The 25,760-nt window shown below is 48.1% G+C and overlaps 1 protein-coding gene and 1 long non-coding RNA gene across 4 annotated transcripts in view; both read left to right on the forward strand.

The window, feature by feature from the left end:
- Trio (trio Rho guanine nucleotide exchange factor) overlaps positions 1–23,907 on the forward strand; it is a 272,642-nt gene extending 248,735 nt beyond the window's left edge. For 2 of the 3 annotated variants that reach the window (XM_048368060.1, XM_048368063.1), the window contains 11 exons: positions 2,809–2,986; positions 5,873–6,678; positions 10,510–10,757; positions 12,220–12,358; positions 13,054–13,081; positions 13,294–13,456; positions 13,721–13,842; positions 16,817–16,895; positions 18,522–18,722; positions 20,986–21,124; positions 21,623–23,907. In XM_048368060.1, the coding sequence (XP_048224017.1) occupies positions 2,809–2,986; positions 5,873–6,678; positions 10,510–10,757; positions 12,220–12,358; positions 13,054–13,081; positions 13,294–13,456; positions 13,721–13,842; positions 16,817–16,895; positions 18,522–18,722; positions 20,986–21,124; positions 21,623–22,171 (2,652 nt within the window). In that variant the 3' untranslated portion in view covers positions 22,172–23,907. The remainder of the gene's footprint in view (positions 1–2,808; positions 2,987–5,872; positions 6,679–10,509; positions 10,758–12,219; positions 12,359–13,053; positions 13,082–13,293; positions 13,457–13,720; positions 13,843–16,816; positions 16,896–18,521; positions 18,723–20,985; positions 21,125–21,622) is intronic. The other variant, XM_048368061.1, reaches the window with a different exon arrangement.
- On the forward strand, positions 2,995–4,537 carry LOC125367411. The gene is made up of 3 exons (XR_007214080.1): positions 2,995–3,636; positions 3,682–4,015; positions 4,102–4,537. It is a non-coding gene; the product is annotated as an uncharacterized LOC125367411 (long non-coding RNA).
- Positions 23,908–25,760: the final 1,853 nt, after the last annotated feature.

Below are 25,760 nucleotides of genomic sequence, written 5' to 3' on the forward strand. Positions count from 1 at the left end.
ACTGGCCAAAAAAAAAAAATGTTTTCTTATAAAAACATCATAATATGTTTGAAAACCTTCTAGTTTGTTCCATCCCTTTTCTGTTTACATTTTGGAGCTACTGATGTCTCACACACACCTTTGTGAAACACGATTCATTCGGTAGTGTTTATGAACTAGGGATATATACGGTATTTTTTTAGACTCAGATACAGCTTTTAAGTGTCACTCTGGCCAGAATAAATAAATAGTTAGCTCCATGTCTCTTTTTCTCATTCAACAAGGAGGTATGAGCACTCTGCCACACATATGCATAAGACTAATGATGGATCAGACAGGTACCTTCCCTTCCTTGATGATAGCCTTCTGGTGGGAAAGAAAGACAGACAAAATAGTTGCAAATGACCCTACATAAAGAAGACAAACCAAGGGTAAGACCAAGAAGAACAGAGGCAGGCTGAGGTCCCAGCTGATGGTCACTGAGATGTGTTCATTGCCTCGAGTTCCTGCCACCTCTGCAGCTGTGCAGGCCTTGAGGTCAGAGGACCTTCTTTGTGAGGATCACATACACTAAACCAATAGAATCTCCACTGTGGACATCAGGGAACATCTTAGACTGTCCAAGCCTGCAGACCTCACAGCACAGTGGTAGGACCTTCTACCCTCGTCCTTCTGGCACACTGCCAGCGTTTCTGTTGTCTCTGCAGCAGCCTCTGTGTCTGAACCCAGGGCAAGGGTAGATCTGTCTGTGTATGTTCCCCTTGAGGTAGGGATCTTCTGCCTACCAGTTCCTGCCGAAACTTTGGAGCCAGGCACTGGGACACAACCACCTCCTTCACTCACATGAAGGCACATTCCTGCCACCTGAACTTCCCACCCATCCTCTTCACAAGTCCCTAGGTCAAAAATTAGCCTGGTGACAGCTTCTCTTTTTCCTTTTCCTTTAGTGTGTGTATGTGCGTGTGTGGAGGGGAGTACTGGGGTTTGGACTCAAGGCCTTATACACGTGCTCAGCACCTTGCCTTGTTGATGCTCCACTACTTGACACACCCACCCCCCATACTGCTTTTTCCTGGTATTTTGGAGATCTATTCTTTTGTTGTTGTTGTTGTTGTAGGGCTTGAACTCTGGGCCTGAGCGCTGTCCCTGAGCTCTTCAGCCCAAGGCTAGTACTCTACCACTTGAGCCACAGTGCTACTTCCAGTTTTCTGGTGGTTAATTGAAGATAAGAGTCTCACAGACTTTCCCATCCTGGCTGGCTTTGAACCGCACTCCTCTTGAGTTGCTAGGATTAGGGGTGTGAGCCACCTGCACCCACTTAGAGATCCATTCTACTAGGCTTTCCTGACTGGGCTGGCCTTAAACTGCCATCCTTCAAATCTCAGCCACCTGAGTCTCCACAATTACAGGTGCAGGCCAGGCCAGCTGGACATTCTTATACAACATCCAGCTGGACAGTCTTGTATATATTCTGCTGTTTCTGTGAAATAGTCTTTCTGTTTTTAATTGTAATATCACATGTATTTCATGTTTCTTGAGTGCCTGCGTGTTTTTATTGTTATTATTAAGGTGATACGCAGAGGGGCTACTATTTCATAAGTTCAGGTGGTGCCCATTTCTTTCTGGGCACTGTCACTCCTTCCTGCACTCTTTCCCAGTTTTCCCCTCCCTTTTCTACACAAAGATTGTGTAGTTCATTTTCAACGTAGAATGCCTGAGTTTTTTAATGTTGTCATTTCATTCCTGTGGAAGTAAGTGATGAACTTGGAAACATCCCAGGTCCACATTTCTAGTTAATTGTTCAAGCTCTTAGTCAAAATATTAATGTCTGATAATCCCCACTTACTGAGTTTTTAAAGGCATCCAAAAGCTTCACAGTACAAGTTGAACACCCCTTATAGGAAGTACTTGGGGCTAGCAGTTTTTCAGAGTTAAGAATATACACAAAAATATAATGAGAGATCTTGGGGATGGGACCTAGTTCTAAACACACTTTATGTTTCATACACTCTTTATACGCATACCCTGAAGTAATTTTACAGAGTACTTTTTACCGTGCTTGGTTTTTTTGTCCTCAAGGGAGCAATAGCTCCACTTCCAGCTTTTTGGTGGTTACTTGGATATAAGAGTCTCATGAACTTTCAGATCTCAACTTCCTGAGTAGTGATAATTGAAGGTGTGAGCCACCAGCGCCTGTCTGTGCCTGTGTTTTGTTGTCTGCAACCGCCACATGAGGTCAGCTATAGAATCTTCCACAATATCATGTTGCTCTCAAGAAGTTTTATATATCAGACATTCAGGGTTTCAGATGCTTAGTTCAGGATTACTCTACATAGTAATTTCAGAGGACATGAAATGACAGCTCAACCAAAAGTGATTGTTTCCATCCTGATATAGGATGAAGTTTCTCTTTGCAGTTGGCCATTGGTGATAAATGTGCTTTTTTAAAATTATTATTGTAAACAGTGACACAAAGTTTACTGTCTTCAGTGTACTGTTTAGAAGTATTAAGAATGATTGCATTGTTGCACAACCTTCCGACTCCAGAATTTTCTTCATCTTGCCAAACTGGAGCTCTGTTTTCATTAGACATTAAATCCCTGTTCCTGCTCTGCAGTGCTCATTCCACTTTCTGTCTCCATGAACTTGACAATTCCTGGAAGCTCACAGAAGTTATACCATAGAGAAGATCTCTTTCTCTGCGCAGCTTTTTGCACTCGTCATGTTGCAGTATATACAACATGGACCTTATACAAAATTTTGCTTATTCATTCAACAGTTACTTAGTTACTTCTGCCTCTTAGCTCTTGTAAATAATGTCTTTTAAAGGTGAGTTGTCTTTGCCTGGAGGAAAATGTGGAAAATGATCCCTGTAAATTTGCTCTGACATCGAGGACGGGTGATGTGGTAGAGACCTTCATTTTGCATTCATCCAGTCCAAGTGTCCGGCAAACATGGATCCATGAAATCAACCAAATTTTAGAAAACCAGCGCAATTTTTTAAATGGTAAGTTCATTCCATTACTCAAAGATTCTCTTCTCTCAAATGAGTATTTATCCTTCTTATCTATCTTCCTTCCATCACGTATTGGTAGTGATATAGGTTAGCAATTACCATATGTCAGGTACTATCCTGACCTATTTAGCAAGCATTGGCGTTGTCCCCAGCTTATGGATGAGGAGGCCAAGAGAGAGAGTGGGTAATTTGTGTTGAGACCCACAGGAGGTAGGTGACAGTCAGGATTTGAAGCAGCCATTCAGCTCTTGGCTCATACCCTCAGAGTATATACTGTTTGGTTCTGCCATGCATAGAATACATACTAGATACTGTTCTGGGAAAATGAATATTCAAAAAGAACATGAGGCAGGTGAAACCCACCAAAGATGGGGTTATTGACAATGCATTGCACACACTTATCTCACTCGTCTACTAGAAAAACAAGGTATGAAGCGGTGAGTTGGCATACACCTGAAGTCACAGCACTTGGGAGGCTGAGGCAGGAAGATTGCAAGTTGAGGTCAGCCTGGGCTACATGGTGAGAGCATGTCTCAAAAACAAAGCATGGCTTTATCTTCCCAGTTTCTATGACTCGAGTGATTCTAGGTGAGCTTCAAAACTAAGAATGGTCAACTCCCTTGCCATGTCCTTTAATACATGTGATAATCTCCTGTAATTGCTGGCTCCCACTCTGCTTTTAGTAGGACAATAATGAAGAGTGTGGCAGATTCATTGGGTCTGTGTTTTCTGTATGCCCATGTTCTACACCCCTTTGTCTATAGTCCAATTTAAAAGATACTGTTATGTTCACTCATGAGAAAACCACCAACATACTCTGCATGTTCTTGAGCCAGCAACATAGGCACATAAGCACTTAGTGTAAAACCAAAGCCTAGGCATCTTTGGCCAAGTGATAACCAGATGCTTGGTGTTCACTCCAGGCTACTGTCCAGCTCCTGGGCTAATTACATCTACCCTTGCACTCAGAATGGGAACCTATGGCGCTGAGTGAGCACTGGTGTCTGTCTCTGTCATGCTGTCTGTCTCTTTCTCTCTCTCTTCTGGTACTGGTGTTTAAATCAGAGTTTTGCTACATTAGCACCACTTGACCTGTGCCCCACAAGCCCTTTTTCTTTAGTTATTTTCCACATAGGATCTCATGCTCAGGGCTATTATGAACCTCCTGTCTAACTTCTCCCGTGGAGCTGGAATCGCATCAGTACACATCAGTACACTTTTCTTATTGATTGAGATAGGATCTTACTAACTTTTTACCCAAACTGCCCTTGAACCCTAATCCTTCCAGTCTCTATCTTCTGAGTATCTAGTTATAGGCTTGAGCCAACACATCCAGCTAACACAAGTCTTCCAACATGTTGTGCTTAAATATTGTATTAAATACCAATTAATAGCATAGGATTGAGGAATCTCTGTATTTTTGTCTTTCAAAAGAATCAACTCAAAGCTGGATGCCATGGCTCACACCTTGTAGCTCTAGCTACTCAGAAGGCTGAGATCTGAGAATATGGTTCAAAATCAGCCCATAAGACAAGAACGTCCATAAGATTACTCAGCAAAAAAGCTGGAATGGAGCTATGGTTCAAGTGGTAGAGCGCTAACCTTGAGCATAAATACTCAGGAACAGTATCCAGGCCTTGAATTCAAGCCCTAGGACCGGCACACACACTTAAAAATAGTGAACTCAAATTGCACGCACCATTAAGCTATGATGTTAATACATTTATTGACACCCACACAAGTTGCTGAGGAACAGAATCCTGAGTGGAACAGAGCCCTAGATTCAGGAGCCTCCTGGTCATTGCACCTAGTCCTGGGCCATGTCCTGACCAGCAGTTTATAAAGGGTGTCAGGCGCCAGTGAGTTTCCTCACACATGTCCAGGCCTCCTAGGTAGCAGTGCACATCTGCTTGTTGTGATTCTCAGAGTCTGAACACTTTAAAAATTTGTGTTAGTCTTTCCATGTTTCTTTTTTAGTGTTAGTCCTAAGGTTGAATTCAGAGCCTAGGCCCTGTTCTTCAGCTTTTTTGCTCAAGGCTCGCACTCTACCATATGAGCCACAACTCCACTTCCAGCTTTTTGGTGGTTAAATAGAGATAAGAATCTCAGGGCCTTTACAGCCTAGGCTGACTTCAACCCTTGATCCCGAGTTCTCAGCCTTCTGAGGAGCTAGGATTACAGTCCTGAGCCACTAGCACCTGGCTTTCCATATCTTACTGTACGCTTCCTGTCTTCCTGCAGAAGACCATGTGATACAATTGCACAAGTTGAGGGGTAGGACAGCTTCCTAACCAGCAAGCAACCTGATGGAACTGCGTAACTGCCCTTGTTTGCTTTGTTCCATCCGAAGAACTGTGTGGCCTGCAAGTCACGCCTGGATGCGGCGGCCGAGGGGCTACTTCACCCCTCAGCCACTTTCTTCTTTTGCCTATCTCCTCCTCGATGTAGAGAAGACCTTTGGGGAGGTCACACTGCCGTTTCCCACTCTGCACAGTCCTGTGCACTGTATGTAGCCTAGCCATGCTCTGGGCCTCCCGGGCCTCTGGGCCATACACCTGTTTCCACAGAAGGGAAGCAGCAGTTTTGCCCGCCAGTTCTGAGGGCCTGATCTCAGCATTCTCAGCTTTGTTCAGTGCCTTCTCCTGCTGCTGCTCACACCTGACGGTCCCTCTTTCCTCTGTCTGAGACAGGACAGTGGCACTGACGGCTTTCCTCCAGCCATTCCTGCTAGTCTGGACATTGCTAGGTCATGGTGACTGCACAGCCCCTCTGTGTGGACGCTCGCGCCCTGCACGTCCTTTTGTGCGCATGCTCTGCTGTTCGCTTTCCCTTGGTGCCTTAACGGAGTCTTCTTCTGCTTCTCTTGCATGGTTGCAGCCTTGACATCACCTATCGAGTACCAGAGGAACCACAGCGGGGGCGGCGGCAGCAGCAGCGGGGGCGGCAGCAGCGGGAGCGGGGGCAGCGGGGGCAGCGGGGCCTCCAGTGGTGGCAGCAGCAGTCATGGCGGAGGCCTCAGCAGCTGTAGCGGCGTCCCCAGCTCGAGCAGGAGCAGGCCCTCCCGGATCCCACAGCCTGTCAGACACCACCCCCCTCTGGTCTCCTCTGCAGCCTCCAGCCAGGCAGAGGCAGACAAGATGTCAGGTATGTCCGCTTCCAGCCCCTCACTGCCTCCCTCCACCAGCAGCCCGGCCCTTGACACTGGCCTTGGCCAGCCTAGCCGGGTCCCCACAAGTGGAGACTCTGAAGGTCCTGAACGAGAAGCAGAGCCCATCCCCAAGATGAAGGTGATGGACAGCCCTAGGAAGACCACCGGGAATGCTTCTTGTTCAAGCCAAGAAGGAAATGCCAAGGAAGCGCGGGGCAGCCTGGGCCCACTGCCCCTGGGCAAGCCTAGGCCTGGCGCCATCTCACCGCTGAACTCTCCTCTTCCCACCACCTTCCCTTCTCCTTTGGGCAAGGAGTCCTTTCCCCCCAGCAGTCCCCTGCAGAAGGGGGGCTCCTTCTGGAGCTCCATTCCTGCCTCCCCGGCCAGCCGACCTGGCTCCTTCACCTTCCCGGGGGACAGTGACTCCCTCCAGCGGCAGACACACCGGCACGCAGCCCCCAGCAAGGACACAGACCGCATGAGCACGTGCTCCTCGGCCAGTGAGCAGTCTGTGCAGTCCACGCAGAGCAACGGGGTAAGAACGCCTGTGAGCCTGCGCCTCGCAGCCCACCGCCTCTGTCCTACCAGCTCTTCTAAACCTTCTGTGTCAGCGCCACCCTCCTCCGTACTAACTCCAGCTCTCCAGCTCTCCGAGGCAGTAGCCGCCTCCTCCAGCACGCCCATGCACTGCCCGAGTAGACACGCCTGTGGCCTCTCTGTGTGTGCATGTGCGTCCACGCGCTGCGGGCCCGGGCCCACGCACACAGCCACCGAGTGAATGCAGACGCCGCTAACCCCTGCTGGGACTGTGGACTGCACCTGCTCTCGTCTCTACTAACTTGCTCCTTGCTTTGTTCCTGTCTCCTTAATAAGAAAACGCTGATCATTAACACTCTCAATGTAGCATCTTTAAGTACTTTCATCTTTCCAATCAGCAAAGTATCTTGGAACTGTTTTTATCCCCTGCCTCACTCATGCTGTTTTTTGTTTTTTTAACTTTTTTGGCTTTTATGATTGAAAGGGCCTTTTTTCTGCTATTTAAATTGTAATCACAGATTAGTGAGCTTTTTCTTCACTGCTTAGTTTTGTTCTACACCTTAAGTTATCTTTGCAGCATTTTTGACTCATCTGATGAAAACAGTATTCCTTCAAGAAACCTTCTAACAGCAACTCAAAGCAAACTGAGCTGGCAGAATGGCACGGGGGGTGGAAATAAGCTGTCTGGTGAGAGTGTGTCCTCCACCCAGAGTTGAGCTGTAGAGAGAACGGGCCTGGTGCCCCTGGACACACAGCTCTAGCAGAGGCTGCTGGCACCCAAGCAAGGCAGGCTGTGGCCATGCCCCACTTCTCTCCAGCAGGGGGCGCTGTGGGTAGTGTGCGTGCCTCTGTGATGGCGGTCCTGCCCGTTGTGCTGTCCCTTACCTTGTGTTCTCAAGCAGAGAGTGGCTCTGCTGGGTTTCCCCTCTATTCTGTGACTTCCTCAGTGTCCTCCAACTGCTTCTCCATGGGAGATGAGCTGGCCCATAACCCTTTCCTGAAGGCATGCATGAGTGAATAGAACTGTTCTAATGAGTCTGTGTTTGATTGCTTTATAAATTTTTAAATACATTTCCCTGAAAGGGTCTGTGTATCTCTATCTCTTTGTACATATGGGGGGAAAAAAATCTAGATTTTGCATGTCTTCCTCTTTCCTCTGGAGTTCTGTTAAATACTCATTCGGGTTGACTTGGTCTTATCCTTTGTTCCCATTTTTTTTTTTTTGGTGTTTTGTTAAATTCACATCACAAGTGGTTTTGTTAAACTTTATATTTAATTGAGGAAGAAATTAAGAAATGGGTAATGATACTTCTATTTACATGTGTCCTGTCCTCAAAAGTAAGAGTTTAGCAGGTATCTTCTGTGGTGGACTTTGCTGTAAGCACCTGGCTCTGTTTCACAGAGCAAGAGAGACTCCAGCTAGATTACAAGTACAGTGAGCAACCAAGTGCAGTTTTAGTCAGAAAAGAAGGTGCAGACAGTCCAGTGATGAACCGCACTGGTCAGCACCTCAGTCTGCTCAGCATGTAGGTCTGTGCTTATAGCTACAACCCAGACAAAACCAGCTTGCCATCATCTGCGGACTTCATCCTAACCTGGACACATCTCCACTAAACACAAGAGACGTTTTCAGAGCCTTGTGCCTCAGACTCAATCACAGGAGCCAGTGCCTGGTCTTCTGTGGACATTGCAGAGTAGGCATGGATTAAAGACCGCAGCCCAGCTCTACCTGTGCATGCTCAGTCCTGAGAAAGGCATAGTCTACCGTTAATATATGGTCCAGCAATTGCCTCCTACTTTTTTTTATGTGACAGCGAAGTTGTCTGGTTAGACAAATCAAACTGCCTCGCAGAAATGGCCAGGGAGCCTGGGAAGACTGAATGGCCCAAAGTAGGGCTTTGAAATGTCTTACAGCACTTTTTGGTATTCTGTTAAAAGAACTCATTGCCGCTGGTAGCCATTAGCAGATCAGCAGAGCCTTCTTTCCCCTTAACCGCTTCTGTGGAGCTGTCTGGGGTCACAGTCTAGCAGCTCTTTGACCCACAACTGCATCTGTCCTCTGCAAAGTTCTCCTGAGATCAGGGTGAAGTGGAGGAAGTTGCCCTTGCTTCGGCTGGCTCTGTGGGCTTTTCCTCCCGCTCACCTCCCAGGCAACAACAAAAGTGCCCACACACAGGAGCCACTCCAGACCCTGGCTTTCCTCCACTTGCAAGTGGTCTTTGCTTACATACCACCTCCCACTCTGCCGGACTGCGGACTAAGGCCCACTGACAGGGTGCTAGTGAGAACTGAAGTTGATAGATTCAAAATGCCTACCACCTAGCTTAGCACATATGTCGTGTTCAGAAAAGTTAATAGCTATATGATTATTGTGACCAAATACTAAAATGCTCCCTGGCGTGACTTACTAAGTAAGCAAAAGCAGCTTTGCCATAGAAGTTTGTATTTACATTTTCTAGCACATTTGACTGTATAATCTCAAAACAGGGATGTCATTTTCATCAATATGAAAGTACATGCTGAAAGTATGATTGTCTGAATGAATAGGCAGAGGCTGAGGGCTGACGTGCATGGCACGCTTTGAGTTGAAGGGCCATAGACTAGCAGTAGACATCCACGAGGGAGAGGAACAAGCCACAGACCGCTCCGTGGGTGCTTGTGGTCGCTGCTCTGTGTTCTATTTAATGTCCGCTGTAAGTCATATCCACAGTCCTGGTCTCTACAGTTCCCGAGTTTGGTTTCACAGACTCAAGAGAGTGGCTGTGTCAGGGTTGTTTGCTGCACAGTTGTCTGAGAGCCCAGCAGAGGCTGATGTCTGCTGAGTCCTTCCCTCCCTCCCCCCATCAGCATTTTGCAGCAGCAGTGTGGAATTAAGATCACAGAAACTGTGAAGTAGAAGCCATTTTCCACATCCTTATTTAACAGAGACGACGTGGGTAGACTCAGCTCATTAGATAAGACTGGAACAGGTACTTGCTGTTTATATTGCTTCTACTCAGCTTGTGAGCCTGGATAGATAGCCTTAAGAAATCATGTTTGTTTTACTTTTGTATTCTTGCATATTGACTGAGTCACCGAACAGCTGTTGATGCTGACTGTATGTCAGTCACTGTGACCAAAGAAAGAGCAGGGTAAGGCAACCCCACATGCACATGAGGATATCTTCCAGAAATCCAAATTGCAACACCAGGACCAAACAGCACTCCTAATACTGTGCTCCCGTGCATCAGTACCTTGGGGACACTTGAATCCAGCAAGCTCAATAAGAGAACCACCCATAAAGGGACACGATAGAGACAGCGACTGTTCTTAGGAGCAGAGAGTAGTTTGTGCTTTCCAGCATCCACACTGTTCTTCATGAAGGGGAAAAAGCGGTAGAAGAGGTTAGGCAGGCCAGCAGCCTGTGTTCTGGAAGAGGCATTCCCAGTAGACATTTTACTGGAAAGACTGAGGGACGTTCGCATTATCTGATCTGTCAGTGAGGTGAAGGGTACTCTTGCAGCTTTTAAACTCAGTAATTTATGGTTTGAGTTAGACATTCTCCGTCCTGGGATCTTCATGATGGCTCCGCTACTCCTAGGAGACCCCAAGGAAACGAACTGAAACGGTATCAAACGCCCAGAGTGAAGTGTCATCATTGCCGTTGTTTGGGGAATCGTTTCTAAGCTGCTGTCCAGAGTAATCTTGGCTTTCCATTGCTGGGAAAGGGGCTGCTGAGTGAGCTGAAGCCCTCTCTGTCTGATGAGCCCTGCCGTGGGGCAGTGACTTCTGCTGTCAGATCTTATCTCAGTGCCTGTCTGCCTTGTTTTCTTCATCTTCTCCTCTCCAGAGTGAAAGTAGCAGCAGTAGCAACATCTCCACCATGCTGGTGACACACGATTACACGGCAGTGAAGGAGGATGAGATAAACGTCTATCAAGGAGAGGTCGTTCAAATTCTGGCCAGCAACCAGCAAAACATGTTTCTGGTGTTCCGAGCCGCCACTGACCAGTGCCCTGCAGCCGAGGGCTGGATTCCGGGCTTTGTCCTGGGCCACACCAGTACAGTCATCATGGAGAACCCTGATGGGACTCTCAAGTGAGTGCTCAAAGTGAAGCCAGCCATGTGGCAGGGCCCTCCCTGTGCACTGGCAGAAGAAAGACCCTGAAGAGCATTTGGCTCTATTATATATCATATATATCATATATGTATCTTATATATATATATAATATTTCATATATATCAGTGCTGAATTTGAAACTGTTCCCCTCCATGAATCTCCCTGAAATGCTTAACTGTGCTAAGCATGACTGGGTTAACTTTTTTTAGGAACTGGAGTTTGAATTCAAGGTCTCACACTTGCAAAGTAGACATTCTACTACTTAAGCCATGGCCTAATCCGTTCTAATCCGTTGGTTTATTTTTCATATAAGGTCTTCTGTTTTGTCTTGTCAGTGCCTTGCACTGCAATGTATGCCTCCCACATAATTGGTACCAAAGACACCACCATGCCCCAACTTCCTGGTTGAAATGGGTTCTTTACTTTTTGTTCATGCTGACCTCAAACCACAATCCTCCTGATCTCTGCCTCTCAAGTAGCTAAAATTACAAATGTGAGCCATTGTGCCAGGCCTACTGTGTGTTTTTGATGTCACAAAGACCAGACACAGGTTGGGAGTCTGCACCAGTGTCTCAGTAACTACCTCTGGGCTTTGTTTCTATTTTTGTTGTTGTTGCCAGTCCTGAGCCTTGAACTCTGGATCTAGGACTGTTCTTAAGCTCCTTTTGCTCAAGGCTAGCACTCTACCATTTGAGCTACAGCACCACTTCTGGCTTTTTCTGTGATTAATTGGAGATAAGAGTCCTATGGACTTTCCTGCCCAGGTTAGCTTCAAACTGTGATCCTCAGATCTCAGCCTCCTGAGTAAGTTTACAGGAATGAGCCACTGGTGCCCAGCTTTAAGCTATCTTCTTAAGCCCTGCATTAGGATTTTTCAGGAAAAAAGACCAATAAGGTCCATGAATATAGAGAAACTGGTAGACTTTGAGGACTCAGCTCTGCGGTTAGGGAGACAGAGCCGCCTCCTGCAAAGGAGGCATGGTTTGTGTTTTGTTGGTTGTTTTTTTTTTAAATTTATTTTGTTTTTGCAGTGCTGCAGTGTGAACCAGATTCTCAAGCACACTAGGCAAATGCTGTACCGCTTGGCTGCGCCCAGGCCAGGCTTTGAGTCGTAGCCGTGCCTTCACTGGTCACGTGAGGGAAAGCAGTGTCCTTCCCACACTCAAATGTTCACCTCGCCCCAAAACCCACAAAGAAGCAGCCGTAGTGTTTGACCAGATAACGGGTACTCAGTCAGGTTGGCATGCCAAATTAACCATCACATGCCCCTTTTTATTTTAATTCTTACCATTTTCTTTTAATCTCCCGTTTCTTAGGTATCCCTCTGAAGGCTGTTTAATGGAGATTGCTGTTACTAAAGGATTTTCAGTGCCTCTGTACAGCATGAATTCAATATTGTTGACAAAGCATAATGCAACAGTGTGTGCTTTTCCTCCCTAGGAAGTCAACATCTTGGCACACAGCACTCCGTTTAAGGAAAAAAAATGAGAAAAAGGACAAAGACGGCAAAAGGGAAGGCAAGTTAGAGAATGGTTACCGGAAATCACGGGAAGGACTCAGCAACAAGGTATCTGTGAAGGTGTGTGTGAGATCCCTCCGAGGGCAGGAGGGCAGGGGAGGGGGACACATCTGTACCCCTGCACTGGGGCTGGGCTCCTGCCTTGCCTCCCACCTGCCCCCTCAGCAGCGTCCTGCAAGATCTCATTAGCAGCTTGCTGGGCTGTCGGTGCCTGTGTCACCAGGAGCCAGGGGCCCACGTGGCTTCAACATACACTGTGACATTCCCAGAGGGAAAAGCCTCGACTCTCAGACACAGAACGCAAAGAAGCCTTGGCTCCGACTTCCTTGTTTCTCCGCTAGGCCAGAGGGGAAGTAATGAGATGGTTAATACAGGGTCATTGGCTCAAAGTTTCCTTGAGGGCAGGTTTAGCTGGCTTTCATCTCTGAAAATCACATTGTTTTTTTCTGGAGAAAAAGTGACTACCTCCTGAAAGCAAGCTGGGTCCGAGACCCTTCTGCAGTGGGAAGGGACCCAGCCCCAATGCCTTGGCCTGTGAAGTAGGGGGTTTAAATAGCACGTTTGTGTTGGTGGGCAGGAACAATAAAGCTCAGCAGTTTTCACATACATTTAACCGCAGTGAAGGGTGCTCTGTTTTTCTTGATTTGCAGGCAAACCAAATTCTTTGAACAAGAATTGTAGCCCGGGAATCTTAGTAACCTATCTGAAAGTATCTCGAGTTTCTAGTTAATGCCTGTTTGCCTTTTCTGTTTCAGCTTCTCAACCCCAACTACATTTATGACGGTGAGTTGTGTTGTCTTGCCTCCAATCTTAGTGATCACGGATCTGTGGGTCCTGTTTAAGAGCATCAGGTGCAGCCTAGAACAGGACTTCCGTGTCACTCTGCTCTCCAGCTGCACGTTAGCCCTTACTGACTCATTAGGGGCCCATGGGAGTGGAAGGATATGGGAGGAAAGCAAGGGAGCTCAGTGTTGACTGGATCCTTTCCTTTGCAGTTCCCCCAGAATTCATCATCCCATTGAGTGAGGTCACGTGTGAGACAGGGGAGACAGTTGTTCTTCGATGTCGTGTCTGTGGCCGTCCCAAGGCCTCAATCACCTGGAAGGGCCCCGAACATAACACCTTGAACAACGATGGCCACTACAGCATCTCCTACAGGTAAGGGCTTCACTGACTAGGAACACAATTGGTCTCGTTCCATGGTGACTGGAAAGGCCCTGTTCACTGTGCCTGACATGCTCCATTTCCTCAATTACCTTTGGCTCTGAAACTGCCCATGAGGGCACAGTTCATACCTAGGCATGCCTTGTGAACTATGGAACTTGAGCTCTTAATTGCAGTGGGTGCTGAAGGAGGGGAGGTCGGAGCTGGTGCCCAGGTGACAGGCCTTCCTGATACCCAGTGTGCTCTCCCGTATGGCAGTGACTTGGGGGAGGCTGCTCTGAAGATCGTTGGTGTGAGCACAGAAGACGACGGCATCTACACGTGCATCGCTGTAAACGACATGGGGTCCGCCTCGTCTTCAGCCAGTGTGAGAGTTCTAGGTAAGTCCCCTGGGCTGGCGGGCACTTCTGCACTGTCTCCTGGAATCCGTCATGGGAGCTGACATGTGGAATGTAAAGTCACTTTAACTGATAGTAGAAGCCAGGTCCCAGCTGAAAGAGTACCTTCCAGAAGAGGCGCAGGTAACAGGTCCCAGTCTCAGGTGTCACAGGGGATGGGCCTTCTTGGCACCGTGCAGGAGCACAGGAAAGACAAGAATATGAGTAAAAATGAAAAGGGTGCTGATGGCTCACATCTATAATCCTAGCGACTTAGGAGGCTGAGATCTGAGGATCATGGTTCAGAGCCGGGCTGGGCACGAAAGTCTGTGAAACTCTTAATCTCCAATAAACTACCAAAAAGCCAGATGTGGAGTTGTGGTTCAAGTGGTAGAGAGCTAGCCTTGAATAAAAGAAGCTGAGGGACAGTGGCCTTATGCAGGCCCGTGGCTCAAGGGTGGTGGGAAGAGAACAGGCCAGGCATATGTCTCGCTTAGTAAGAAATAGAAGTTGTGGCTAGGAAGGACCAAGGGTCTCTGGCTGGAGCTTGAACTCAGGGCCTGGGTACTGTCCCTGAGCCTCTGTGCTCAAGACTAGTGCTCTACCACTTGAGCCTCAGCACCACTTGCTATTTTTGGTTCATTGGAGGTGAGAGTCTCACGGGGACTTTTCTGCCCCAGCTGGCCTCAAGCAGAGATCCTTGGATCTCACTCAGCCTCCTGAGGAGCTAGGATTACAGGCATGACCCACCAGTGCCCAGCTCTCTGGCTGTTTCTTGAACTGGCTTGTAGTCAAAAGTGACATTTATGTTTTTTTTTGTTTTTTGGTTTTTTTTTTTGGCCAGTCCTAGGCCTTGGACTCAGGGCCTGAGCACTGTCCCTGGCTTCTTCCCGCTCAAGGCTACCACTCTGCCACTTGAGCCACAGCGCTGCTTCTGGCCGTTTTCTGTATATGTGGTGCTGGGGAATCGAACCTAGGGCCTCCTGTATCCGAGGCAGGCACTCTTGCCACTAGGCTATATCCCCAGCCCGACATTTATGTTTGATACACTTTTCTACACTGTTTTCAGTATTTGAATAAAAATATTTCTAAAAGGTTGGGCCAAAGGGGGTAAGAATGTTGAAGGAGATATGATACTGATCAACATGCATTATATGCATAAACTGCTACTTAAAGCTGATTTCTAAAATATTGAAAACAGAAGAATATACAAGTCCTTTCAGTGAAAAATAGAGGGACAAAATATTCTTTAGATAAAAATCCAGTATTTCTTCAAAATTACCTGGTACACTAACTTTATATGTGAGGCTCATGCCATAATTCTTCACAGGGCAGAAAATGCGTGGTTAGAAAGTACTAGCCCAGAGTGACTAGTCAGCCTCCTCATCAGCAAGCCACTTGAAAGGAGTGAGAAGAGTTACTCCTTTCATTACGAAAAGTGACCGTACGCACTGTGTTCTCTGGTGTAGTTATTGAAATGAAGGCGTCGCTTCCTCTGCCTATGTTTCAGTGAGGTCTTGAGGCTCTAAGTGTTGCTTGGGCTGGTACCTCCAGACCACAGATCTGGGGCACATGTGGGTTCTCTCTAGTCGAGTGGTGACCCCAAGCGCTCCTGCAACTCCTACAGCTCTGGCTGAGGAGTTTTCAGCAGGCCGATGCTCTCTTTGCATGGAGGAGATAATTTCCAGCCACGAGTGGCGTGGGGAAGGTGCTGAGGAAGTGGCTTTGCCACACAGAGTCTTGGAAGACAAATCAGTTTGCATGTGCCTATTGACCTGGCAAGAGCTAGCTGGGGATGTAGATGAGCAAGTGTTGTAGCTGAGCTGGAGCGCAGGACATGTGCGAGGATGACAGAGGAACTAAGTGGACTGACGCCAGTGAACAGTGCCCAGAATTCGAGGAAAGCTTAAGACTGGCGGAAGCTGTACTTCTGGGGTCGTCTGGCAACTAGGTCACCTGGTTACAAAATGAGAGGCTTAATCGTTCTTTTTTTTTTTTTTTTTTTTTTTTTTTTTGGCCAGTCCTGGGCCTTGGACTCAGGGCCTGAGCACTGTCCCTGGCTTCTTCCCGCTCAAGGCTAGCACTCCGCCACTTGAGCCACAGCGCCACTTCTGGCCGTTTTCTGTATATGTGGTGCTGGGGAATCGAACCTAGGGCCTCGTGTATCCGAGGCAGGCACTCTTGCCACTAGGCTATATCCCCAGCCCGGCTTAATCGTTCTTGCAAGAAGAATATAGAAAGAATATTTTATTTTCTTTGTACATACATAATACTGCATTCCTTTTGAGTTGGCACTTGCATGATAAAATTCTATCTTTGCAGTGTGCTTTTTATTTATTAACTCTAAAATCCTATGGTCACAATCACATGATTTCTGGTGGTTATAAAATGGAGGCATAGCTTTGAGCCAGGTAAACAAAAGGAAACAATCTAAAGCAACACTTCCCATTAGTAACACAATGAAAACCACATATAAAGTTTTATATTTTTTCTAGAGATCATATATATATTACATATATATTTTTTTTTTTTTTGGCCAGTCCTGGGCCTTGAACTCAGGGCCTGAGCACTGTCCCTGGCTTCTTTTTGCTCAAGGCTAGCACTCTGCCACTTGAGCCACAGCGCCACTTTTGGCCATTTTCTATGTATATGGTGCTAAGGAATCAAACCCAGGGCTTCACGTATACAATGAGGCAAGCAATGAGGCAAGCACTCTTGCCACTAGGCTATATTCCCAGCCCCTAGAGATCACATTGTAAAGCAAAGTGAAATTAATTTTATTAGCACATTTAATTTAATCTATTTGTACCACTTGATTCTAATATAAGATCAATATTTTACTTTCTTGCTTCATGCTAAGTCCCAGTGTATAAGTTACACTGTAACACATCTTCACGTCATTGAGAGCATTTAGGATGTTTAGAGGCCCTGCATGGCTGCCGGTCTATGATTTCTCACCAAGGTGCTTTTCTTACAGGTCCAGGGAGTGACGGGATCATGGTGACCTGGAAGGACAATTTTGATTCCTTCTACAGTGAAGTGGCCGAGCTCGGCAGGTACGATGTGAAACCAGATTCCCTGGGTTAATGAAGTTACGTGGGGATGTTCCCAACAGTAGAAGCTGCTGTCTGCGTGTGCAGAGTAACCTGTGAGGGCCAACACTGGAGAAGGAAGGAAGCCGTTTTCAGCTTGGTTCCTAGGGAGAATGAGGTACTTTGAAGGCCATGGACTCTGCATGGGTGAAATGAACAAGGCTGTCCTCTGTGCTTCTAGAAGAGTGCTATCTAGGGCCCCCCCTGGGAGAGTTCAGAAAAAGGACACGAGCTTCTTGTGGAGTTTGTTTTGGGAAGCCCAGTTGAAAAGACTGTGCATGTAGATTTAAGAGAACTGCTATATAATTAGGTAGATTATCAGGGTCCCCTTGACCAAACTGAGAAAGCAGTCTCAACATAGTGGGGCTACTGTCCCAGAAGAGGCAGCCACAGCCAGGCGGTTCAGTAATGCCACCGAGAAAGGGCCAGGCTCCTTTTAGCCTCTGGCTCTGCCATGTGTACTGCACAGTACGGCACTCTCCCACTTCCAGGCATTGTGCTCCCTGGGCAGAAGACGAAGGTCGAGAAGCAGGAGCACTTGCCTTATTGCTCTGAAGAGCGAGCTTTCCAGGAACATCCACTGCAGCATCCTCTTACATCCCAGGGGCCACACACGTCACCCAGCTCCCAGGAAGGACCTCCCAGTTCCATAGCGCAGCATCCCCAGCCCGCCCCAGGTGCAGTGTGGACAGTACAGCAGGGCTGTGCTCGTCCTCCCAGGGCCGCGGCCAGCTGGCACGCCCCTCCTCACGAGTTCCAAGCACCCTACGCAGGACTCCAGCTTCTTTCTATGCAGACATTTCCCCGGGCTTTCTCACATGATGGCACAAGCAAAAACGACAAAGCCTCTTAAACCTCTGCCTCGGAAACCAGCAATGGCATTTCAACCATATTCTGCAAATCAGAATGAGTCACGGGGCAGCTGCCCAGTAACTGGGAAGGCGAGGAGACTCCACTCCCCAGTGGGACTAGCAAGTAGTAGCACCTTTAAACCATCTCAGCTGGCCCTGTCACAGGCTTATGCATAGTCTTCCTCAGGACCCAGTGCACTAGCCTTCCGCACTGTCCACATCCCAACCCGGTCAGACAGCCGGCTTGAGCATGGTGTCTTAGGTCAGCTTATCCTGGTACGTTTACAGTGCTGCTCGGGCTCTGGTGTGGGTATGAGTGCAGCTCCAGGGTCCCTGGTTGTGAGCTGCAGGGACAGCTGCCCGCCCTCCTTTCAGCAAGTGTGCAGAGGGCCACTCACCCCAGCCTCTGCTGTGATGATGAGAGTTGTGACAAGGACAGTGGTAGAGGCTGCCAAGGGTCCCAGGTGCTGTCACTTCTGTCAGTTCAAAGGTCAGGAAGCCATGGGGCCTGCCCAGTCCTGGCATGAGAAATGGAGGATGGAGGAACGGTAATCGTGTGGCAGTCGGGGTTTGGACAAACACAGGATTGGAGACCTGGCTGGCACCCATCTTCTCCCACAGTGTGGACTGGAGTGGGGGCAGCACCCGTGGAAGCGGCCCTATGTCCAGCCCATAAATAAGTCTTTTCCTCTTCACATACTTCAGAGTTCTCTGAAAGTGACTTTAACATATTTTGCAGGGGCAGATTTGCTGTTGTTAAGAAATGTGATCAGAAAGGAACCAAACGAGCAGTGGCCACAAAGTTTGTGAACAAGAAGTTAATGAAGCGTGACCAGGTCACCCATGAGCTCGGCATCCTGCAGAACCTCCAACACCCCCTCCTTGTTGGCCTCCTTGACACATTCGAGACTCCCACCAGTTATGTCCTGGTTTTGGAGATGTGCGTACACCTGACTTTGTTCCCTGTAGTCTTTGGCCTCAACTCCAAGCACTTTTATTGATTCTGTTTCTTCTCTGGGGAAAGATACTAAGGGTTGTTTTTTTTTTGAGGTGGGGGGTTATTTTGTTTTAGATTTTTGGTCATGGGGCTTGATCTCTGGGCCTGGGTGCTATCCTGAGCTCTTCAGCTCAAGGCTACCATTCAACCACTTTGAGCCACATCGCCACTTCCCGTTTTCTGGTGGTGATTGGAGATCCGAGTCCTTCTGACTTTGCTGTTCTGGCTCGCTTTGAACTATGATCCTCAGATCTCAGCCTCCCACTTGCTGGGCAGGTACTCTACCAGGTGAGCCACAAGTGCAGCCCACCACTAGGAACATCTCCATCTGTCCTTCCATGTGGGGAGCAGGGTCGATAGAGGAACCACTGGGTCGGGTGGCGGGAGATTCACCTTCTCTTGCATGGAATCCCTCGGGGCCCTGCACCTGGCATTGTTTTATTGTGCTCTTTTTTTGAAAAAGAAATTGTGTCAAGATGCATAGCACTTAGAAACTGATTTGTTGTATGGTAACTCCTTTGTACAACTACTTAAAGACAATGAAAATATCATTAAAAAAAAAAAGAAATTGTATACTTAACACTTGGGAAGTAGAGGCAGGAGGAGCATATCTGGAAAGACCCTATCTTTAAAGAAAAAAAAAAAAAGGAAAAAGGATGGGAAAGAGGGAGGGAGGGAAGGAAGAAAAGAGATTATAAATGCCTCTACCCTCTATTCTTCATAGGGCAATGCTGTTGCAAGGCCTAAAGACCTTGGGTCTGGCCTACCACCCTACCCAATACCCAGTCCCCTGGGGTCGGGGATGTCTCAGAAGGACCTAACCATCCTAAATCTTCCCCTGAGGCCCAGAGACCCAGTTTTCCAGACCCTGCCCCTGGGATGGGAAGCACCTCACATAGCAAAAGGGGAATCCGGCAGCATGGCCAAGGCCTCCCCGCTGGGTTCTGTGCTCCGTGGCTCTCCCTGGCTCATGGAAGACCCCTTCTGTGGACAGCTGCCCTGGGGATATACAGAGCCGATACTCATGGACAGGACAGGCCAAGCCCCCATGAGCCGCCGCCTGGGGCTCCTTTCTGGCACAAGCTACTGTGCCTTTTCCCCGTGGATTTTAACGGCACTGTTGCTCGAATCCTTGAGAAGTCTCCTTTTTTCTAGTCCAAAGCTTCCCTTTGCTCAGCTGGTTTTTTTTTTTTTTTTTAATTTTCTTCTCCATGCCAGGGTAAAAGCCCAGCCCTAGCATGTGCTCCTTCTGAGCTACTCTTGATCCTGACAGAATGGATTGCAGTAGCATCATTATTAACTTCGTTCCCATTAATTACAGGTCGCCATTCTTCTGTAAATTCCTGTTTTGCAGAGGGCAGCATAGGCTAGGGTTCAGGGGCCTTGACCCACTTATGGGACCTTAGGAACATTCTGTACCTTTTCCTGCCTCAGTTTCCTCAACTCTAATATGAGGGCAAAAGAAGCCCTTTTTCAGAGAGTATTGAGAGTAAAGTGAAGTGATAGAAAGCTTTTAGTCCAAGCACATGGATGGTACTTTTTTAACCTTCAAAGTGAATTCAGTTGGGTGCCCTTGGCCACACCTGTAATCCTAGCTACTCCGGAGGTTGAAACCTGAAGGATCACAGTTCAAAGCCAGCCTGGGCAGGAAAGCCTGTATCATTATCATCTCCAAAAGTAGTAGAATACAGTTGAGCAAGCATGATGCCAAGTTTTGTTTTTTAATTAAAGTAGGAAAATGTGGAACATTAAGCACTTGCTTCCTGTGCAGTGATATCTGGCTCTACTACGTGATCTTGTCCTGTCGTCTGGACACATGATCTCATCCAGCCTCTTTACAGATGAGGAAACCGAGGGAGGCTTGGGGAGGCAGAGCATCCCTTTCTTTCGTGCACCTACAGAATACCTGTGTGCCAGCTGCCGTCCAGCAGCCTGCCACGTCATTTCCTCCCGTTGACAACAAGGAGGGCTTGGGGCCTGACTGCTGCTCTTCTCCGCCTGCTTTCCTTGGTGGCCAAGATCCTTGCGCCCACTTGGATTTTCACAGTGAGAGGGTGGAAACTCACCCTCCTGTCAAGCGGTGCTTGCCGTACTGACGAGGCAGCCGCGGCGAGGGCCAGCGCCACGTGTTGAGCGCTCCCCGACCTGCACGGGTCTTTGTAAGCGGACGCACGTCATGACAGCTCCCCCCGCCTTCCTTCCGTAGGGCTGACCAGGGTCGCCTCCTGGACTGTGTGGTACGATGGGGAAGCCTCACGGAAGGGAAGATCAGAGCACACCTGGGGGAGGTTCTGGAAGCTGTCCGATACCTTCACAACTGCAGGATAGCACACCTGGACCTAAAGGTTAGTGGGTCGAGGGCTGGACGAGGACAGGTCTGACCAACGCCCCGCTCGCCAGCCTGGCCAGTCCTCTGAAGTGAGGCCCGAGCCCGGGGGCCGGGTGGACATGGCGGGGAGTGGAAGGCAATTGGAACCCAGGTCCATTTCAGTCTCGCAGCATGTCAGGAGACTTTTGGAAAGTTCCTGTGAGTTCTCCTGAGTTAGTGTGGCACCTGGTTCGGTGGAATGTTAGAAGGGGAAGAAAGTGTTGCTCTGTTAGTGTCGAAGGTAATTGAACACTCAACGCTAGGCCTCCCAGCTCAGAGCCGCCCTGGCTGAGCGGGTCAGCGCCCCCTCGGGTCACTTTCTCCTCCTCCCCCGGGAGAGGGCTGCTCCTGCCTGGCACGTGCTGTTGTAGTGATTCAGACAGCCGTCCACCTCACTGCAGGACGCTGACAGTCATCCCAGCCGGCTTGAGCTCGGGGATGCGTGGAAATGATGCTTGTCTTACCTGTGTTCTAGCCTGAGAATATCCTGGTGGATCAGAGCTTAGCCAAGCCCACAATTAAACTGGCCGACTTTGGAGATGCTGTCCAGCTCAACACGACCTATTACATCCACCAGTTACTGGGGAACCCGGAGTTTGCAGCCCCTGAAATCATCCTTGGGAATCCTGTCTCCCTGACCTCGGACACGTGGAGCGTTGGAGTGCTCACCTACGTGCTTCTCAGCGGCGTGTCCCCCTTCCTGGACGACAGCGTGGAGGAGACCTGCCTGAACATTTGCCGATTAGACTTCAGCTTCCCGGAGGACTACTTTAAAGGGGTTAGCCAGAAGGCCAAGGAGTTTGTGTGCCTCCTCCTGCAGGAGGACCCGGCCAAGCGCCCCTCGGCTGCACTCGCCCTGCAGGAGCAGTGGCTACAGGCGGGCACCGGCAGTGGCAAAGGCTCGGGCGTCCTTGACACGTCCAGACTGACCTCCTTCATTGAGCGGCGCAAACACCAGAATGATGTTCGACCTATCCGTAGCATTAAAAACTTCCTACAGAGCAGGCTTCTGCCTAGAGTTTGACCTATCTTGAAGTTCTTTCTCATTCTCTTTCACCTGCCAATCAACTAATTTGAATTTTGAAGAGGAAAACAATCAAACCTTAGTCCTGGCTGCCGACGTTGAGTTCATCGTGTGCCGCTGCGTTGTCAGTGAGCTGCGCTGGGGTGGAGGACCTGCACTTACCTCTGCGAACGCAGAGATTGCATTGCTGTACCACAGTATTTTATTCAGGTTTCTGCAAAAAAAAAAAAAAAATTTAAAAGATACTTTTTTAAATGAACATGGATAGAATTTTGCAAATTTAAACATTTTGAAGATTTGTTCAAGGAAACACAGTGCCTGTGTTCAACCACCGGCATTCACGAACAAAACGATGACGCCGTCCATCCCGGGGAAGGCCGGCCAGGCAGCCGCGCTCTCCTGGCCTCCTCGCCAGCCTCCGCACCTGCCTGGCGCTGGCCTTCCCCGGCCGCCCCGGCCGGGTCTGTCCTGCCAGACACCAGACGCGGCTTCTGAAACGTGCATTTCAACCTCAACTTTTGCATAAAATAGAATGAATTGTTTTGCTCTGATGAAATGTAGGCCTTACTTGTACATAAGACTGTTCCTGCCTTCGGTCTGTCATTCCCCCTCTTGTCCCCCACCCGGCACCTGGGCCTTCCTTGAGGTCCAAGGGTCTGCCCGGTAAATGAAGACCTCAGGGGAGGTCCCACTCCACGACCCCCCTCCCGCCCCCGCCCCAAGCCATCCGTCAGATAGATTGTTGAGCGGTATACAGTCAGATGAAAATACTGTAAATGCACTCGTTGGGGGGGTTTTTTTGGTTTTATTTCATATCATGTGCAATGTTGTGGCTTTAACATTTTATGCAACTATTTATGAAGACCTCCGTTGTATCTGTAATAAATATATAGAAAAAGCACATACTTCGTACGGTGAGCTTTATGGTTCTGTGTGCGTGTTGGGGGAGGGGTTGTAGCCCTGTGCCATCAGTTCAGAGAGACCTAACTCTTCGTGAAATTTGTCAGTTTTGAAAACTGTAAAAGGTGATTTCATACTCTGAATAAAAACCTGGATAATAGGGTAATTTTTTTCAAATTTATTATGCTATTATTCAGAATGCCAAAGTATTATTTTTTTCCCAAAATCAGTCTGGACATTTACTACTTTCTAAACTTTTTGACATTCAACTTTCTGTACAAAAATTGGCTGGATTTTGAACTTTTTGGTAAGAAATTAAAGCCAATTTCGCACCGGCCCCCCGGGAGGCTGGTACCTAATGCCCGAGTCACTGTGGCAGTCCGCGCTGGTGTGGGAACGCTTGGAACACAGACGCTGGTTTCTGGCATGTTTGAATTTTTCTGGATGTCTTTTTATCTTTGTGTGAAATACAGTAATAAAATAAAGAGACCAGCCTGCTTCCCAAGCCAGCTAGACATCTGGGTCTTGAGCCATAAACTGGCATGATGAAGCCTCACAGCTTCCAGTGGAGTTAATTTATTCTTTTGTTGAGTTTTTGTTTTCTTCTTGTAAAATTGTACAGAAACTTTTTAAAAAGAAATTGGATTCAAAAACTGGATGTGTATCCGTAACCTCATAACTTTCATTTGTGTATTGTTTCTTTTATTTCAGTTAATTTTTTACATTATTTTGCATGTATATTTCTTTGTACAGAGACTTTACATGTTTACACAGTATGATGTGATGTAAATATTTTATTTTACCATCAGTTATTTTAAAAAAATTAAACATATTTGCCTGATTTTTGTCTTAGACCTTTTATTTCCAATGATCACCGCTGTTGCATCTGAAATAGACCCCTCGGGGAGAGATCAGCCGGCCCCTCTCGTGGCGGGAGGGACAAGACACCCTGAGGTAGGAATGTGCTACACCTGGCCAGCAGCCAGAGCCAGCTGGGGTCCTGAAGATGGGTTCTCACAAACAACTTCCAAGACACCTGTGTTTGACCAGAATGCAAGGCACCCCACTTCATAATGGCTATGGAGTTGGAGCTGAGGGAAGAGTTGCTGTGTCCTAGCCTCAGAAAAGCCAGGTTAATATGCTCATGTATTCAAGTTACAAGGAAGGTCCTGGGGGATCCCACCCCCAGCTTGAGAGGGGCTCAGTCTGCCATCCACAGCTCCCTTCGCTGGCAGGAAGCCGTGGTCCATGCCCACCAGTATCTCTCGTTTTGGTTCTTTTTGGTTTTCCATCTGGGGTGGTGTCACAGCACTCCATAAAGATCGGGTCTTCAGCTCGACTCTGCTGGCTCACACCTGTAATCTTCCTAGCTCCTCAGAAGGCTGAGATCTGAGGATCGTGGTTCAAAGCCATCCCAGGCAGAAAAGTTTGTGAAACTCTTCCTCTCCAATTAACCAGCAAAAAGTCAGAATTGGAGATGTTGCTCAAGTGGTAGAGTGCTAGCATTGAGCGAAAAAGCTGAGGGACTGTGCCCAGAAACTGAGTTCAAGCCCCAGTACTGGCACCAAGAAAAAAAAATAAATGGGTTTTCATCGGTTTCTGAAATCCTGAGCAGAGATTGGTATTGGAAGGAGGATGTGTGCCCCAAGTGTCAAGTCAGGGTGCAGCCCTCCCGCACCCCAAAGTGACACAGCCAGGAGGGAGGGAGCCAAATGCAAGCCAGCTGTCCCCCACCTGAAGCACAACATGGAGCCTGGAGGGACGCGAAGTGTTTTCCCTTTAACTGTGTACTGCCTGAGTGAGGAATCTGGCCTACATTAATCAAAAAGGTATTTAGCTGGGTAGGGTGGTGCATGCCTGTAATCCCTACTTGGGAGGCTGAGGAAGGAGAATCATGAGTTGTAGGCTCACGATCTGCCTAAGTGAGACTCTATCTTATTTAATTTTGTCATGCAGTAGTAGCCCCCCACAAAAGTAACATGATGATAAAAACCATTGTGGACCCCCGAGGTTTTCCCAGCTCCCAGCTTCAGTGAATGTGTGCAGGTTTTCATAACATAAACATCTGAATTTGCAGATGGTGAATGTGCATCGGGTCCTATTCCACCACCAGTGTGTAATTCCTCTGGCTCCTCTGCGCCTCACCAGGGCTGGTAGTGCCACTGTTTTTCCTTTCTAAAAATCTGGCCATTTGGGGGCTGGGCATATGGCCTAGTGGTAAAAATGCTCACCTTGTATACATGGAGCCCTGGGCTCAATTCCTCAGCAGCACCACAAACACAGAAAAAGCTGCAAGTAGGGGCTGCCTTGAGCAAAAAGAAGCCAGAGACAGTACTCAGGCCCTGAGTTCAAGACCCAGGGCTGGGGGGAAAAATGTGGCCATTTTGACAAAGACGTGCTGCTAATGCAGTTTGGGTTTGTTTTGTTCGTTTGTCTTGTCTTGAGATTTGAACTCAGGGGTCTGGGTGCTGTCCATGAATTTTTTTTAATGTGAGCTATAGCTCCATTTCCAGTAAGGTAGGGGTGTGTGTGTGTGTGTGTGTGTGTGTGTGTGTGTGTGTGTGTCTGGGTGCTGTCCATGAATTTTTTTTAATGTGAGCCATAGCTCCATTTCCAGTAAGGTAGGGGTGTGTGTGTGTGTGTGTGTGTGTGTGTGTGTGTGTGTGTCATGGACTTTGTAGTTCAGGCT

Source organism: Perognathus longimembris, chromosome 19 (assembly GCF_023159225.1).
Source record: "Perognathus longimembris pacificus isolate PPM17 chromosome 19, ASM2315922v1, whole genome shotgun sequence".
Classification (NCBI taxonomy): Eukaryota; Metazoa; Chordata; class Mammalia; order Rodentia; family Heteromyidae; genus Perognathus; species Perognathus longimembris.